The 17,128-nt window shown below is 42.7% G+C and overlaps 1 protein-coding gene across 10 annotated transcripts in view; it reads right to left on the bottom strand.

The window, feature by feature from the left end:
• The window catches only part of TSEN2 (tRNA splicing endonuclease subunit 2), a 49,391-nt gene that overhangs the window by 25,034 nt on the left and 7,229 nt on the right, over nucleotides 1-17,128 (bottom strand). For 7 of the 10 annotated variants that reach the window (XR_013960881.1, XR_013960882.1, XM_080673830.1 and 4 more), the window contains 5 exons: nucleotides 16,653-16,844; nucleotides 14,510-14,591; nucleotides 11,142-11,178; nucleotides 5,115-5,631; nucleotides 3,690-3,764 (listed from right to left, as the gene is read on the bottom strand). Coding sequence is in view for 8 of the 10 variants with exons in the window: in XM_080673830.1 (XP_080529956.1) it covers nucleotides 3,690-3,764; nucleotides 5,115-5,631; nucleotides 11,142-11,178; nucleotides 14,510-14,591; nucleotides 16,653-16,826 (885 nt within the window). In the remaining 2 variants the exon portion in view is untranslated. The remainder of the gene's footprint in view (nucleotides 1-3,689; nucleotides 3,765-5,114; nucleotides 5,632-11,141; nucleotides 11,179-14,509; nucleotides 14,592-16,652; nucleotides 16,845-17,128) is intronic. The other 3 variants (XM_080673827.1, XM_080673828.1, XM_080673826.1) reach the window with 2 other exon arrangements.

The following is a 17,128-nucleotide window of genomic DNA, read 5'->3' as shown; positions in this document are numbered from 1 at the left end:
TAAGTCATCAGTACACTGGGGAGGTCTGGGGAGACTGGCAATAATGTCCCTTGAGATCTCATTGGTAAGTTTTTTCTTCGACAATACTAATAAGATAGAAGGATGAGTTTAACAATTATTTTAACGTTGCATATAACAGCAAAATAGCTCTTCATAACAGATCTCTGAGAAGCAGATCTTTAAGTCAGCTGTGGTATTACCATTCTCAGTCCCTAAAAAGAACTGCTTTGAGTCACCACAGCAGGGCTGCTTGTATTCCTGACAGACATTTACGGAAATACATTAAACAGTGCAAGTGGCGTGCCAAACACGGGTGATTCTTTCAACGGCAATCTGCCAAACAGAACTGAGAAGCAGAACCAGGTTTAATTGCGTGCTCCCTGAAAACTATTGCAATATGTCTCTGGAATGTTCTCAGGAGCCAAGCAGCTTCCAAGAATGCAGAGCAGTCTCATCGGCTATCTCCTCTTACTCTTGCCTTTCTTCAGGGAGTGTTTGGGAGGAGGCTTTCTGTCATTAAAAGCACAACGGGTCACCCACCTGGAACAGTAAGGTTGAACCCCAGTTTCTACACCTGATACTCTCTCCAGGCCTACTGATGTCGCCTACCGGAGCCGAGAGGGTCTTCATGGCCTCAGCTCCTCCTGATGCCAGCTCTGGTCCCTGCCACTCACCTATATCACTGCCTGTAATTCCCCGGTGCCACCATGACCAAGTCAGACACCTACTCGTAGGTACGCCTCCCACAATCTAGTCCTCCTGTGCTGTGCTTTCACTTCCGGGACTGAGCTGCATGAAAGAGCCCATGCTGTCCCGTGTCCATCTGGCAATCCCTATTTATCCTTCAACATCTGCAGATATCACTAACTCTGTAAAATCTTTCCAGCTAGCACGTGTCCCTCCAGACTCCACCAGTTTCTGTGCAAATCCCACACCTCGTACACATCCATTTAACAAATAATTATTAAGCACCTAACGGATGACAGGCATTGGGTACAAGGACACAAGAGGAGCAACACTGGGACAATACATACATATCACACTGTACTTATCACACAGAATCAGTTACTTCGGAGCTACCTCTAGGACCAGAGCCATATTCTATGTACTTCTGTATTATTAGTACTAAACCCAGTGCCTGGCACAAAGTAAATACCCAGTGAATATTTTTGCAAAATATTGATTGCACATACCTGAAACTGAAGAGGAAGAAAATACATACAGAACAAATACATATGTTGGATTCATACTGTTAAAAAATAAATTTTTATTAATGTGATACTGTATACCAACTATACTTAAATTAAAAAAAAACACTGATTGTGCCCTGGCTCATTAGTCTGCTGGTTGTAGTGTCATCCTGTGCACCAAAGGGTCACAGGTTCGATCCCCAGTCAGGGCACGTATGAGAGACAACTGATCGATGTTTCTCTCTTTCTCCCTTAAACCAATAAAAACATATCCTTGGGTGAGGATTAAAAAAAAACACCTGTGAAAGAAAGTTCCAATTAGCTACTAAATAGCTTTTACAACTAACTTAATAATGATAAGAATAACAGGCACTAACACTTACTGAGCATTTACTATATACCAGGCACTGTGCTGAACTCATTACAGGCATAATTTAATTTCCAGACCATCTTATAAATAAGGTGTTATATAACCCTCATTTTTATTTATTTATTTATTTAAAGATCACATCATTTTTTTTAAAAAACATATTTTATTGATTTTTTACAGAGAGGAAGAGAGAGGGATAGAGTTAGAAACATCGATGAGAGAGAAACATTGATCAGCTGCCTCCTGCACACCCCCTACTGGGGATGTGCCCGCAACCAAGGTACATGCCCTTCACCGGAATCGAACCCGGGACCCTTCAGTCCACAGGCTGACGCTCTATCCACTGAGCCAAACTGGTTTCGGCTATAACCCTCATTTTAGAGAAGAAAGCTGAGACTCAGAGGTCAAGCACCTATCCATAGTGCTGTCCAATACAGTAGCCACTAGCCACATGTAGCTGTGATTATTTTACAGTTTTTTTCTTTTTATGTTTTTATTATTTACATATTTATGTTAATCCTCACCTGAGGATATTTTTCCATTGCTTTTATTGTATTTTATATATACTAGAGGCCTGGTGCACAAATTCGTGCATAGGTTGGGGGGGGTCCCTCAGCCTGGCCAGCCATCGAGGCCTATCGGGGGGCTGGCCAGCCAGGGGGTAGGGACTGTTGGAGGTTGGCCTGCTGCCCCTCTCCTGGTGGGAGTGCACTGACCACCAGGGAGCAGCTCCTGCATTAAGCATCTGTCCCCTGGTGGTCAGTGTGTGTCATAGCGACTGGTTGTTCAGTCATAATGGTCCCTTAGGCTTTTATGTATATAGATATATTTTAATTTTTATTTATTGTTTAAAGTATTACAGAAGTCCCCCTTTTTCCCCACATTGATCCCCTCTACCCAGATCTCATTCCCTCCCCAGGTCCATTGCTTTTAGACAGAGTGGGCGGGAGAGGGAGAGGGAGACAAAGACAGAGGGAGAAACATCAATGTGAGAGAGACATATTGATTGGTTGTCTCCTGCACATGCCCTGACCAGGGGTTGTGGAATGAACCTGCAACCCAGGTACATGCCCCTGACCAGGAATCGAACCCAAGACCCTTCAGTGCGCAGGCCAACGCTCTAACCACCGAGCATACTGACAGGGCTGTTGTGTTTTAAATGTAGTTGGCACAACTAACTGAGAAACAATTTTGAATTATGTTCAGTTTTAATTAAATAGCCACACGCAGCTAGTGGCTATTGTATATTCAACAGTAGACTAAACTGTCTCATTTGTAAAATGAGATGAAGTAAATAATTCCAAACATCCCTTCCTGCTCTGAAAGTCTGTTCTTTGTATCACTGGCTTCTCTGCAAGGGAGGATGTGCAGACCAGGAGATCAAGAGGCTACAGAGACACAGTTACTTCTCTGTGCATGCATCTATGAAATCACCCATGTGGATGCATTTAACAAGCACTCCTTGACACCTAGATATACGCCAAGAACTGTGCTAGGCACTGCAGAAGCTATCCAAGCCCGGAAGGAGAGCTCCTAGAGAGGAGGCACACCCAAGGACATGAGGCTGAGGAAGGGGTGCTACCCTGAAGGGCAGAAAGGACATGTCTGTGTACAGTACAAATGTAAGCAAAAAAGGGGAGGATTGGCACTAACCAGTTTGGCTCAGTAGATAGAGTGTCAGCCTGTGGACTGAAGGGTCCCAGGTTCAATTCCGGTCAAGGGCACATGCCTGGGTTGTGGGCTCGATCCCCAGTGCAGGAGGCAACCAATCAATGATTCTCTTTCATCATTGATGTTTCTATCTCCCTCTCCCTTCCTCTCTGAAATCAATAAAAATATATTAAAAAAAAAAAAAAAAAGGAAGGACTGAATGTCATGTGAACACAGGCTAGAGGAATTCCAAATCAGAGGAAAAACATGATGCAGTTGCTAGAATGCCATTTTTTAAGTCAACTTTTGAGAAAGCAGCTATTGTCTTAAAGAGAGCATGTGTTGGTAATTCTGCAGAAGGGAATACCCAGAGTTACTGAATCACATGCAGAACTGCATTTGGAGGTAGACTCTATAATCTATAGTGTTGCCCAGTCCCAGAGACCAGTAGCTGGAAAGGAAACAGGCTGGGCACATACCTCCTCTAGGCTGAGCTGCAAATACTCAAAGATCCTATATGGATTTCTTCTGCAGATTAGTCTCTTTTGTGCCGACTGAAAAGAAAGAAAAATAATACACACAGAACAAATGGAAGCACTACATTTTATACAAAGGACACTGCATTTTAAAATGAACAACTTTCCTATAAATTTCCCAGATTCACATTTGTTGGATCCATACTGTTAAAAAATAAGTTTTTATTACTTATGTGGAAAAGTTTTGTTTCTCTACTTTAACACTTTATTTCCTTTCTTTGTGCCCCATGAGTATTTCCCGTAGTGATCATTTTGTTAGTTGGTTTTATGTGCTGCTTTTTTTCATTGTATCTCATAAGCTTGTGCCTAGGTTCTTAATGAGCCACAAACCTCACTCGAAAGACTAGCTAAGCCAAAACCGGTTTGGCTCAGTGGATAGAGCGTCGGCCTGTGGACTGAAAGGTCCCAGGTTCGATTCCGGTCAGGGCATGCACCTTGGTTGTGGGCATATCCCCAGTAAGGGGTGTGCAGGAGGCAGCTGATCGATGTTTCTCTCTCATCGATGTTTCTAACTCTCTATCCCTCTCCCTTCCTCTCTGTAAAAAATCAATAATATATATATATATATATATATATATATATATATATATATATATATAAAGAAAGGCTAGCTAATATTTCTTCAAGTGGGTGTTTCACATACTCCTTAACGATTAGATTGTTTCTCATGTTAAGCTATTACAGATAATTCTAGGGCAACTCTGAGTGTCCCTTAAGAAGTGCCTGTTAACCTGCTTCCCATGCTTCCCTGGTGACCGCTAACTTCCACACTTGAGACCCGCCCTTCAGCTGTACTCAAGACTAATTGCAATCAACACCGCATTTCTTTTTCTCCCTAACAAGATAGGATTATTGGATCTGCTTTAATTTATTAAAAAGTTAAGTTAGCCGAAACCGGTTTGGCTCGGTGGATAGAGCGTCGACCTGTGGACTGAAGGTCCCAGGTTCGATTCCGGTCAAGGGCATGTACCTTGGTTGTGGGCACATCCCCAGTGTGGGGTGTGCAGGAGGCAGCTGATCGATGTTTCTCTCTCATCGATGTTTCTAACTCTCTATCCCTCTCTCTTCCTCTCTGTAAAAAAATCAATAAAAGATATTTAAAAAAAAAAAAAAAGTTAAGTTATTCACAAACTTCAAGGTTTTAGTTGAAACAGCCCTCACAACTACTGAGTCAACAGGGCAGGACCCAGTGTCTGCTAGCTCCCTTGGAGCGTCTGCAGTATGATGTCCTGACTGCCTCTCACATAAGCTGGGTGCTTAATATGGGACTGCTACCAGTTCCAAGTGAGGGACATCCAATTAGCTAACACCTTCTATTGGCCAGAAACAAATGGCTTTGGAAGAAGTGATTTATTTTCTTCTACTTACTTTCTCACTTGGGACATCTTCCTTCTCGCTCACATCACACACGACTTCCTCCACCAGCACGTACTCATCATCAGGTTCTCCCTCTCTGGCACAGAGGAGACCCACTCGTTGGCTGCTGTCCTGAGTACCACACTGGGAGAGAACATCTTTTTGGCTACAATGGACTTGGGACAGAGGTGCAGTGACCTCCAATAAGTGTTTATCCAAGCCGTTTGCAGTCAGTGGGTCATGCCCAGAGCCGTCCTGCAGGCAGTCTGATGGTTTGCTAGGATCCTTCATATCATCTGACTTTCCCAAGTCTCCGTTCATCACAGAAAGTTTCGTTCTATCTGCTGTGGCTTCTATTTTGGAAACCATTTCAGAGTTCAGCTCATCATGCAATGAAACGTCTTCATTCTGTTCTATGCAAGGATGCTCAAGTGGTTTTGTGTAATCTTCAAGGATTCTGTGCACTGTACTCTCATCCTTTCCCTGTCTTTGCATGAACTTTGTGGCCCATTCTACACTACGATGATACCTGAAAAATAGAAATAGTGTTAGCAACAACACTTGAATTTCAGAATTTAAAAGACAACAGACAAAAAAAAAAAAAAAAAAACCCACAAAAAATAAAAGACAACAGAACATGTAAAAAGGATGAGAAGGTAGTATGCCAAAATGTTTACAGTGGTTTTTTTCAATGGTGGGCTATAGGTAAATGTTTTCTTTTTTTTTTTTTTTAAATGTATTTTATTGATATTTCACAGAGAGGAAGGGAGAGGGATAGAGAGCTAGAAACATCGATGAGAGAGAAACATCGATCAGCTGCCTCCTGCACACCTCCCACTGGGGATGTGCCCGCAACCAAGGTACATGCCCTTGACCGGAATCGAACCCGGGACCTTTCAGTCCGCAGGCCGACGCTCTATCCACTGAGCCAAACCGGTTTTGGCGGTAAATGTTTTCTTTATACTTTTCTGCATCCTCTGTTTTACAATGAACATGTATTACTTTTGTTTGCTTTTATTATAGAGCTTCATTTAACTTGCTGAATTTAAAAAAAATTAACCTCAGTTTAGCAAAGTATGACAATTTGTGTAATTTAAAACTGGTGGACCAAATGATTTTGGTAAATATAAAGAGAAAATGGCCACCCTTTGTCAGAACTTGTTCTGTGCTATTTTCAATTTTAGGTATCACATTTTCAGATATATCTTTCATTCATAACATAAAGAGCCTTTGTCTAGTATTGGAAAGCAAAAATGAACATTTCAATATTTTTCACAGTACCTCCTAATGTCTCCACTGCACATGGAAAAAAATGATTACAATTATGTACATACAGCCAAGCATCCTTATAGAAAAGGCCCCTTCTTCCATAATAATTTTTAAACTATATTTTAATGAGAAAATGCATGCTTAGTTTCTTAACTTGAAGGCAAGCCCTGAACACCTCCTGGTTACAGAATTTATAGCAAGACAACAGAGCTCTGCTCTGCTGACTGTCAGCACCTAACGATGCTGCTGGGATGGTACATGGAATGTGAGGCCACGCCACGTGTGGGAAATCTGGCCTGCGGAAGGCCAAAGACTCTGTGAAACTCAAGCACTCTGGCCTCTACCTACAGCAATTAGTGTAAAAAGCACCTAAGTTAGAGGACACATAGCTTGTGAGAAGTCAGATGTAATTTTAATCTTCACTTGAGTATTTTGTCTGCATAGGGATGACTATGTCATAGCTTATAAACTGCTACATCCCACACATAGTTAAACAAGGAAGGTGGCTTCTGCAGTATTTGAAAAAGATCTGTGGCTGCTTAATACTAATTCATCAGAAGAATCTCCAAACTGTCCATATCCTGTTTATTCTACACTAGAGGCCCAGTGCACGAAATTCGTGCATTTGGGGGTGGGGGGGGTTCTTCAGTCTGGCCTGAGCCCTCTCGCAGTCCAGGAGCCCTTGGGGGATGTCTGACTGACGGCTTAGACTTGCTCCTGCCACCACCGCTGCTCTCACCAGCAGTGAGCCCAGCTTCTGGCTGAGTGGCGCTCCTCCTATGGGAGCACACTGACCACTAGGGGGCAGCTCCTGCATTCAGTGTCTGTCCCCTGGTGGTCAGTGTGCAACATAGCGATCGGTCATTCTGCTGTCTGGTCGATTTGCATATTACACTTTTATAATATGGGATGGGGATGAACATGCATTCCTATATACTGGGAACACCGCCCCCCCGCCCCCCGATTCTTGTCTCCAAGACCTGAAACTGAGAGCCACCAGTCAGTCAATCCCGGGTCACTGGGACTGCTGTAGCACTGGAATGGAACCTGTTAGCCACAGCAAGATTTAACAGGTCACCAACAGTGCTTAGTCTCTTAGATTTAAAAATTAGAACCTGGCAAGGTGTCTCTAACACTGAAAAAACAGGATGATGCAGTGATGACATGCATGGACTCTGGCTTGCACATTTTGTGTTCAGCCCTGATTCTGTCACTTATAAGTGTGTGACAAAGCCAATTACTTCTCCCTGCTTCAGTTTTTCTACCCATAAGATGGGGAAATGGTACTAATGCCGCCGAAGGATCATGTTATGTACTACTTTTTATAATCAGGGCAAAAAAATGTAGCTGCCCATACAACAGCGAGATGCCTTTCACCTGTATGAAAAGTATGGTCACTGGTGCATGCAGTCAAAACTTTCACCTGAGAGATCTAAAAAGAACCTTTGCTCTTCATATCACTTAAAGCATTGGTTCGATGCTTTTATGGATCTATAAATCTTATTCATTTGAACACAAATTTTTGTGTCAATGTATATTTTTCTGGGGAAGGGATCCACTTTTATCAAATTCCTTGACTCAAAATATATGAAAGCAGCACAGAATTAAAGATTCAACAGTTCCCCGCTTTGAGCAAAAGATCTGGAATAGAGAGAGACAGCACACACAGGTCACTGCTCTGCTCTTTGCAAAAATGTAGCCAAAGCAGATGTGAGTTTAAACCCTCACTCCATCATGGTCTTGCACTAGTTATGTACCTTCCTAAGGTTCAGTTCTTTTGTGAACCAGGGGTCACTGTACCTACCTCACGGGGTTGTTGCAGGGATTGAAGGAGACAAGACATGTGAAGTGCGCAGGATGTAGTAAGTGCTCAATAAATATGTGTTACTATATGATTGTCAGGTTTTTAGGGAGACTTGAAAAATAAAAACATTTGACTCAATATATATCACATTGAAATGCAAATGACATTTTAATGACTGGAAATGTACACCTTAATTAACTGCTCTTCGAGGGCAGGGGCAGCCATGTGGGGGCAAGGACTACACTTCACGTTCTGCAGTTGGCATTTCCGCGATTCTCAGCTAAGCCACTTAGCACCTCCAGCCTCTTTTTGCTTTTCTGACAAATGCCAGAATCATGCCTGCATTTCTGTCTCAGAATGACCTCAGATGTTCATTTTTGAAAGTGCAAATGAGAAAGTGGCTATAAAAGTATGGAGAAGAAAGACTCTAAGTAAGACTGGTGATGAAAACAGCCAGATGCACAAATGACTAACACATATGGCATATGGGTCATGGAACAGGTGTCCTCTAATTGGCTGGCAATGCCTTCAAAAGCCAAATCCTACTGCAATTAACCCCAAACACTGCTGGAGAAACGGCAGGAAAAGAAAAGTGAAAGTCAGAAAACATAGGGGAGAGTGGCAGAAGGAAAAGGTGGCAGCGGCTCTGATTAGAAACAGTAATGAGACTGATGAAAAGCAGACCCATTTTAGGGCAACAACACAGATGGTACCATTTGAACACGCCTCAGCTACTCATGTTTCTATGCCTTGAGCACACCTCTTCCATTTCCATGGAATGCCCTTCTCTGCCATCTTATTGCTTAAAGTCCCTTTATCACTGGAAGTTCACAGCAAACTGGTTTTGAGTCAGTCTGCTTAGGTCCAAGTACTAGCCTTGAGCAAGTTTAACCTCCTCTGGTTCTGTTTCCTCACTTGTCAAAGACAGAAAATAACAGGACCTACCTCACAGGGGGATGGAAGGACTTACGGAGACAATCCATAAGCATGTTATTGGCATGGTACCTAGCACAAGGAACGTATTTCAGAAATGCCAGCATACAAAACTATATTATTCTCATTATGGTCAATTTCTTTCAGGCTCTGGAGCTGGACTTTCTGGCTTAATCTCATGTAATCTTGGGCAAGATAACTGCAGATTCCCATGTATGGGATGGGAATGACTACACCTACCTGAAAGGTTTCTTAAGATGAACTGAGATGATACAGGTATACAGACCAGTAACTGGCACTGTTGGAGCAACCAGAACCCATTGGCCATAATGATGAGGATGCTGATGCTGGCCACAACCAGAAGCTAACATGAGGCATGGAAGGATCCTCCCCTAGAGCTGTCTGAGGGAGCACAGCCCTATGTGCCTTGGTTTTGGATTTCTGGCCTCCAGATCTGTGAGAATAAATTTCTGTTCTTCTAAGCCACTCAAGTTTGTGGTACTCTATTATGGCAGCCCTAGGGAACTAATACAAGGATCAATAACATCCTTGGAATATTACACTGCAGAGGTTACAAGGGATAACCCTCAGGTAGATGACATTCAGAAACTTACATATTCAAACTGGCTTGATGTCACATCACCTTATTGCCAGCTTAATCAGGATACAGCTAAGGGGTGGGCTTCTCTTCCGTTTCTTGGTCTCAGTGTTGGTTGCAGCAACCTGCCTATACTGCAGGCCTCCTGGGATGCAGGTTCTGACAGGTTCTTAGCAGGCCCCTCCCACAGTCTGGGGCCCTACCCCTACGCCCAGCCTGCAATCTCAGCCAAAGTAGCCATTGAGATCTCCCTGGTGCCACTGCCTCCCAGACACTCATCTGGCCACGGGGTTACTGGGCATGTAAAAAAAGGGGCTCTCAGATCCTGTCGAACACGCAGAAGCAAGATGGGAAACCACTGTGGGCTGTGTGGTTTTTTTTTTTTATTTTTTATTTTTTTATTTTTTAATATTTTTATTTATTTTTTACAGAGAGGAAGGGGGAGGGATAGAGAGTTAGAAACATCGATGAGAGAGAAACATCGATCAGCTGCCTCCTGCACACTCCCTACTGGGGATGTGCCCGCAACCAAGGCACATGCCCTTGACCGGAATCGAACCTGGGACCCTTCAGTCCCCAGGCCGACGCTCTATCCAGTGAGCCAAACCGGCTAGGGCAGGGCTGTGTGGTTTTAAAAGGCTTCCTAGAGGAGTTGCGACTCGAACTGCTCCTCAGGGATGATGAGGATTTAGACGGACTAACGTAAATCAATAAGATCTACCAAGGGAACACTAAGTGTTGGGGCTGCCAAGAGGAACCAGACGTGGTCTCTGCTCTCCAAGAACTGACATTCTAAATCTTGGTGTGTGACAAACCGTGCAGTGAGGGGTCCCAAAGCAGGCTCCATGGGAGCTGGAGGAATGACCCCCAACTCAGTGGAGGGAAGGGTGGTGGTGAGGAGAGAAACTCAGAGAGCGACCAGTAGGCTATGTGTGGAGTGTGAAGGCCAGGCTGTGTGCATGTCTGCAGGGTGAGGGAGAAATGTTCCAGGAAACGGGAACAGCGTGAACAAAGCCCAGGGGAAGGAGTCGCACTAGAGTGGACGAGGAAGAGCCTCGGTGAAAGCCTTTCCCTAACCCTGCAAGTGCTGAGCAAGGACAGGGTCAGGGCGTGCATGCCCACACAGCACAGGAAGCCAGTTCTAAACGTAAGCCTAAGCACCTTGGCACTTAAACACATACACATTACAGGGCAGCTGTTCTGTTCATATTCTGGAAGGAATTCAACCTGCAAATGATTTGGTTTAGAATTATTTTTAAAACTAAACTTAATACATTTCAAATATTATTTGATTTACATTAAATTCAGACACATTTTCAAAGACTATTCCAAAAAAAAAAAAAAAGTATGAAATACCACATCAGAAAAGGTTATCTAAAAATAGACCCAGTTTAAGCCATAATTTTGACCAAGGCCGCAGTTCACCATGACTTACTTCTTTGATGTGATTATAGGCATATTTGTCTTCATATCTGTAACAACAAAGAAGTTCTATTAATTCAGACAAATTTTCCTTAAGGAGCAAAACCACTGAAAACCTAGAAAACACTAAGAGCATTTCAACATCCACAAAATCACACACCTAGAAGGCTGACTGTCCAACAGCAATGGCAAATACGTGCTTTATATGCCATCACTCCCTGCACTCAAACCCCGGCAGGTGCAGCAGCTGACCAATCAGTGCTCTTGCTGGGCTCAGATGTGACCTCGGAATCCTTCTCAACTCAACACTGCAGCGAAGCAGGATGGCGTGCAAGAGGCATCCTTTCTGCCACCTCTGAATGCTCATGCTCTCAAGTTTCAGACGAGAATACCGAGGCCCTAACGTTATACACTTTACCCTCATTGCCCCGTGCTACCTAAAGCATCTTCAGTGAAAGCTGTGCCTGTAAGAAAGGGCTGTTAAAGTAAGTTAAATGGTGGTGTTTGGGTGTGAATTTGCATATCAGGTGACTCTCTAACCAACTGAGCTACCCAGCCAGGGTTTTGGATATGGATTGGGAGTTCTGGGCTCTATTTCTAGCTCTGGGTATCTGGTTGGAGAGGTCTTTCCACCTAAAATGTTTATTGGGTCACCTAATGGTGTGGGTTTTAGACAACATGGGATAGACCTAGAGGGTATTCTGCTGAGTGAAGTCAGTTAGACACAGAAAGACAAACACCATATGATTCCACGAGAAAACAAAGTAAATGAAAAAATAAAACAGAAACAAACGCATAGATATAGGGGATAAACTGATGGTTGCTGGGTGGGAGGAATGTTGAAGGGCTGGGTGAAAAATATTTGTTTCTGTGTCTCTTTCCCTCTCCCCTCCTTTCTGAAATCAATACAAAACAAACAAACCAACCACAACATAACCATCAGAAGACACAGAATGTCGTGTTGACTCTTCTTATGTCATCAGCACCACTGCTGACCAATGCCTAGATCTAATCATTCATTAGAGGTTGCAAAACGGTGACATTCTAATCCTACTATTTATTCTTTGTTTATTAGCGGGATTCTTCTATAAAGACAAACCCCTCACTATGTGGCTACCCTAGGAACCAGTTCATATATTCCAGTTTTCAAAATGATGTATCCTCCACAGGTGACTGATGAATTTCTTCTGGCATGTGTCAGTATGAACTAAAGGATTCAAGCATTTTGGGGGTATTATTATGAATGAATACATTTTAAAATAAATTGTAGCATTATTCTTATTGATGCCCAAATGTTTCCGTGGCCAGTAAAAGCCTCTTTTGAAATAAGCCTAGTAGTTTATGGTAGCTTCCTTGCTTCCTGGTACAAAATGTTTCATCTAAAAGATCCTGGCTGCTCTTAACCACATCATCAAAATTACTGATTTGCTTAATTATACAATATACATATCACAGGCTCAGCATAACTATAACAACACTACAACCCATAAAATACTTGCTGAAAACAATGTAAAGATTATTTTGTAGCTCTTTTCTTTCTTTAGAGTATATGGCAGGTTGATGGCCCCAATTCTTCAGGTCTGCCAATCTGCCAAACCCTTTGACGCTGGGCCAGTGAAGTATCAGCAAGCATGATGCAAGCAGAGGCGTGGAAAGCACCGGCACACTGGGGCTTGTTCTTGACCCTCCACCATAACCATGAGGACATACTTGGGAGAGCTTGCCAGAGGATGACACACATGGTGGGCCCCCCCCACTCCCATTCCTCATACCAGGTGAGGCCATCTTAGACCAGTTGACAGCCAACCAGACAATCAGTGAGTCCAGCTAGATCCATTACTGGACTAGACCCATTAGAGCAGCCAGCTGACCCATGACTAACATAAGGATGAGCCCATCCAGCCAAGATCAGCACACCTACCCAGCAAACCTATAGACTTGTAAGCAATTTGGTTGCTACTGAAAGCCACTGAAATTTGGGGTGGTTTGTTAAATAACACTATAGCAAGAGATAATTGATGTGAAGTCTATCCCATTAGAATTGAATAGTCAAATTATCATGTTTTGAAGTCATTCAAAATAGTTTCCCCCTTGTGGCTATACCACCAACTTGATATACAGGCTCTTTTTTATTTCAAGAACTAGAGCAGGCCTGGTCACCCCTAACTGCCCTCCCCTGCAGGCCTGGTCCCCCCCAATTGCCCTTCCCTGCAGGCCCGGTCGCCCCCAACTTCCCTCCTCTGCTGGCCTGGTCACCCCTAATTGCCCTCCCCTGCAGGCTTGATCACCCCCAACTGCCCTCCCTTGCAGGCCTGGTCCCTCCCAACTGCCTTCCCCTGCTGGCCTGTTCGCCCACAACTGCCCTCCCCTGCTGGCCATCTTGTGGAGGCCATCTTGTGTCCACATGGGGGCAGCCATCTTTGACCACATGGGGACAGCCATCTTGTGTGTTGGAGTGATGGCCAATTTGCATATTACTCTTTTATTAGATAGGATTACTCCTACCAGCAATGCATGAGAGTGTTTCTCAGGGCCTCACCAATGGTCAGACTTTTGGATTTTTGCCAATGTAATTGCTGAAGTGATATCTCAGTAGAGTTTTGTGTTTTTTTGTTTTTGTTTTTTTACAATATAATGTTTTTAAAAATCCTTTCTAGCCCTGACTGGTGTGGCTCAATTGGTTGGAGCATTGTCCCATGCACTGAGGGCCATGGATTCAATTCCTGGTCAGGGTACACGATGTGGGTCCAATCCCCGTAGGGGCATCTATGGAGGCAACTGATCAATGTTTCTCTCTCACATCGATAATTCGCTCTCTCTCCCTTCCTTTCTTGTTCTAAAAATCAATGAAAAGCATATCCTCAGGTGAGGATTAAAAAAATCCTTTCTAATTATGTTTTAACCTGATATTGGCTATGTAATTACCATGAGACTTCCCTAGAGAAATATACTAGAAGATTTATAAATTAAAGAGGACCAGCAAGTGAGAACTATACACATTACTATGTTTTAACAAATACATCAATGTTAAAGTTATTGTTATAAATTCTAACTCTAGAAATAAAACTCATTTTGCATTCAGGTGAGCAGGTACCTAATTATCACCACCTTCCACATGCTCAGTAGTCTTCTAGGCAATGCTTAACAACAGAAAAGCCTGAATAACACTTTTGATAATTCCAGAAATTAGATAAAACTCATTTCAATTATAAGAGCCTTTTCAACCGTTATTAGATGATACTAACTACTATTTTAGCAGTAAAATTGTCAGTGTGCATCTTACTTCTCCACTAGAATTTTATGATATAATCCGAGGTACAAGATAAAAAAATGAAAGAAAATAATACTTTGCCAAAAGAACTGAATGACATGCAAATTTACCTTTCCATTTAGCAACCAGCTTGGGATCTGAAATTGTGAAGTTTGGACGGCTTCTAGACAGGATTCCTTTTCCAAAATAACCCTTCCAGGAAGAGAGAAAATAAAGTTAGTTCACCTTTAGTTATCAATTTTTTAGCTGAGGGAGAATCACAATTTGAGTTAACAAAGTTTATTCCACTTTTCACAGCTTTACACCTTCCCTCTGATTATCTAATGAATACAAATACAGGTCTTAGCATTTTGTCTCTGTGATAAGTTTCTAGTATACCTCTTTTGTCTCATAACTAATAATTTCAGTCTAGGTCTGATAAGCTGAAGGCAACAGGGCAGGCAGAGGCAGGAACATGTGTCTAAAAGCAGGAACCAAGTCTACCAGGTACAAAAAAACTTCCTGGATTCTCTTGTACTCATTCCTGCTGATTCAAAAAACAGCATGGGTTCTACCCACACCCCCTCACCCGGCCTCATTTCTTAATTTAAGCCCATAGAAAACTGAAATTGAGCGAATAATAAAATGAACACCTTTTACCCTCATCTAGATTTAACAGTCAGAATAAATAATGTGTATAGCAATTTACAAAGCTCCTATTTAATGTTATGTATTACAAATGTGAATAGACTGCCTTTGGCTTAGACCTCCATCTAACCAAGGTCAATGCCACCCACTGTATGCCACTTTGGGAAGGTGGTTAAAACAAACATCCATCCATCCATCTATATATATATATATATATATATATATATATATATATATATATGTTTTTATTATTTTAGAGGGAGAAGAAGGTAGGGAAGGAGGGAAGGAGGGAAGGAAGGAGGGAGGGAGGGAGGGAGGGAGGGAGAGAGGGAGAGAGAGAGAGAGAGAGAGAGAGAGAGAGAGAGAGAGATAGATAGATAGATAGATACTGATGTGAGAAAGAAACATCGATCAGTTGCCTGATGAATGTGCCCCAACTGGGGATCAAACCTGCAACCTAGATATGTGCCCTGACCAGGAATAGGACCGGCAACCTTTTTTGGTGTACAGGATGACGCTCCAACCGAGCCACCTGGCTAAGGCAAAACCTATATATTTTATAAAAATGTCTAAAGAGAGCACATTTATAGACAGGCAGTGGATCACTGGGTGCCTTAGGCTGGGAGTGGAGCAGGGATTAAGTGTGATGGGCGTGAAGGAACTTTCTGTGCGGATGGGAAGGCTCTAAAATGGGATTGTGGTGGTAATTGCACAACTCTATGTATTACAATCACTGAATTGTACACTTACAATGGGTGAATTTTATGGCTGTAAATTATACCTCAATAAAGCTGTTTAAAAACTGGCCCACTGATGAACTGGCTATGTGGGGCAGGGAGGGGAGCAAGTTACCAATCTCAACCCTAACCTATCATCAACAGAAATCAGCAAAAACTATACAACTTGTCCTCATCTAAGAAGAGGTCCCCAACTTGAGAGAGAGCAGAAGCAGAGCCAGAGTACATGCTGAAGCCTCATCTGATCTGTCCATGAGCCAGGACAGTACGCCACTCTGGCTACCTCTGGGGATGGAATGGGAATAAGTGGGGAATTTTAACTTTTTACCCATTAATTTAATTTCTATAAACTGCTTGAAAATTTTTTAAAAATATACTTTATTGATTTTTTACAGAGAGGAAGGGAGAGGAAGAGGGATAGAGAGTTAGAAACATCAATGAGAGAGAAACATTGATTCAGCTGCCTCCTGCACACTCCCTACTGAGGATGTGCCTGCAACCCATGTACATTCCCTTGACCGGAATCAAACCTGGGACCCTTCAGTCCGCAGGCTGATGCTCTATCCACCGAGCCAAACTGGTTAGGGCATGAATTTTTTTTTTTAACACAATGAATGTGCATTGCTTTTTATAACTGAAAGATAAGAAGGGGCAATGTTACTGACCCTACTTCACTGCTGAAACGTGGGTCCAGGGTGGGGCAGTTATCCTCATAATATATGCCTTTAGGGCACCTGAGTCAAACTGTAGTGTTCCTACAGGAGACTAAATAGCAAGAAAAGAATATGCATCATTTATGGTTTGTTTTGGGAGTGGATGGAGAGAAGGAGGAAGGATAGCTGGCTCCAGGTTGTCAGGAAGTAGCTGTGCCAGGGCCCCTTGTACTTACTTTCCCATACAGCTGCTCAATATCTTCTGCGTTCCTCACAATTACACTGTTGTTTATCATTTCAGCACGGAATATTTTAAAGTCTTTCTGACCAAAAGGGATTGGAAATGGAGACTCATAATTCTCGTACACTCTTCTTTTCCTCTTTGGGGCATGGAAAAAGGCTTCCGCCATTTTTCGAGTGTAACTGTTCTTTAAAGAATACAATGAAGAGAAAGAAACAATCAATAACTACACTGATAAAAAAAAATGTGAGTACACTTATACCTAGGCTCAGAAAACCTAGGTCTATGGGAAATATAAAATATTTATAAAGCAGTGAACTAAAAGACACAGAGTCACAAGAATATTTTGTAAAAGCAGTGCAAATCTCATTCACCTAGAATATCTCAATTAATTCCTATAAAAATGCCCAAGAAGTCAGTGGCATTATTTCTAACTACAGCTGACAAGACTGAGGCCTAGCGATATGCCCA

The sequence above is a fragment of the Plecotus auritus genome, assembly GCF_963455305.1.
Source record: "Plecotus auritus genome assembly, chromosome: 6".
NCBI classification, from domain to species: domain Eukaryota; kingdom Metazoa; phylum Chordata; class Mammalia; order Chiroptera; family Vespertilionidae; genus Plecotus; species Plecotus auritus.
This window is presented reverse-complemented; position numbering and strand designations above follow the sequence as displayed.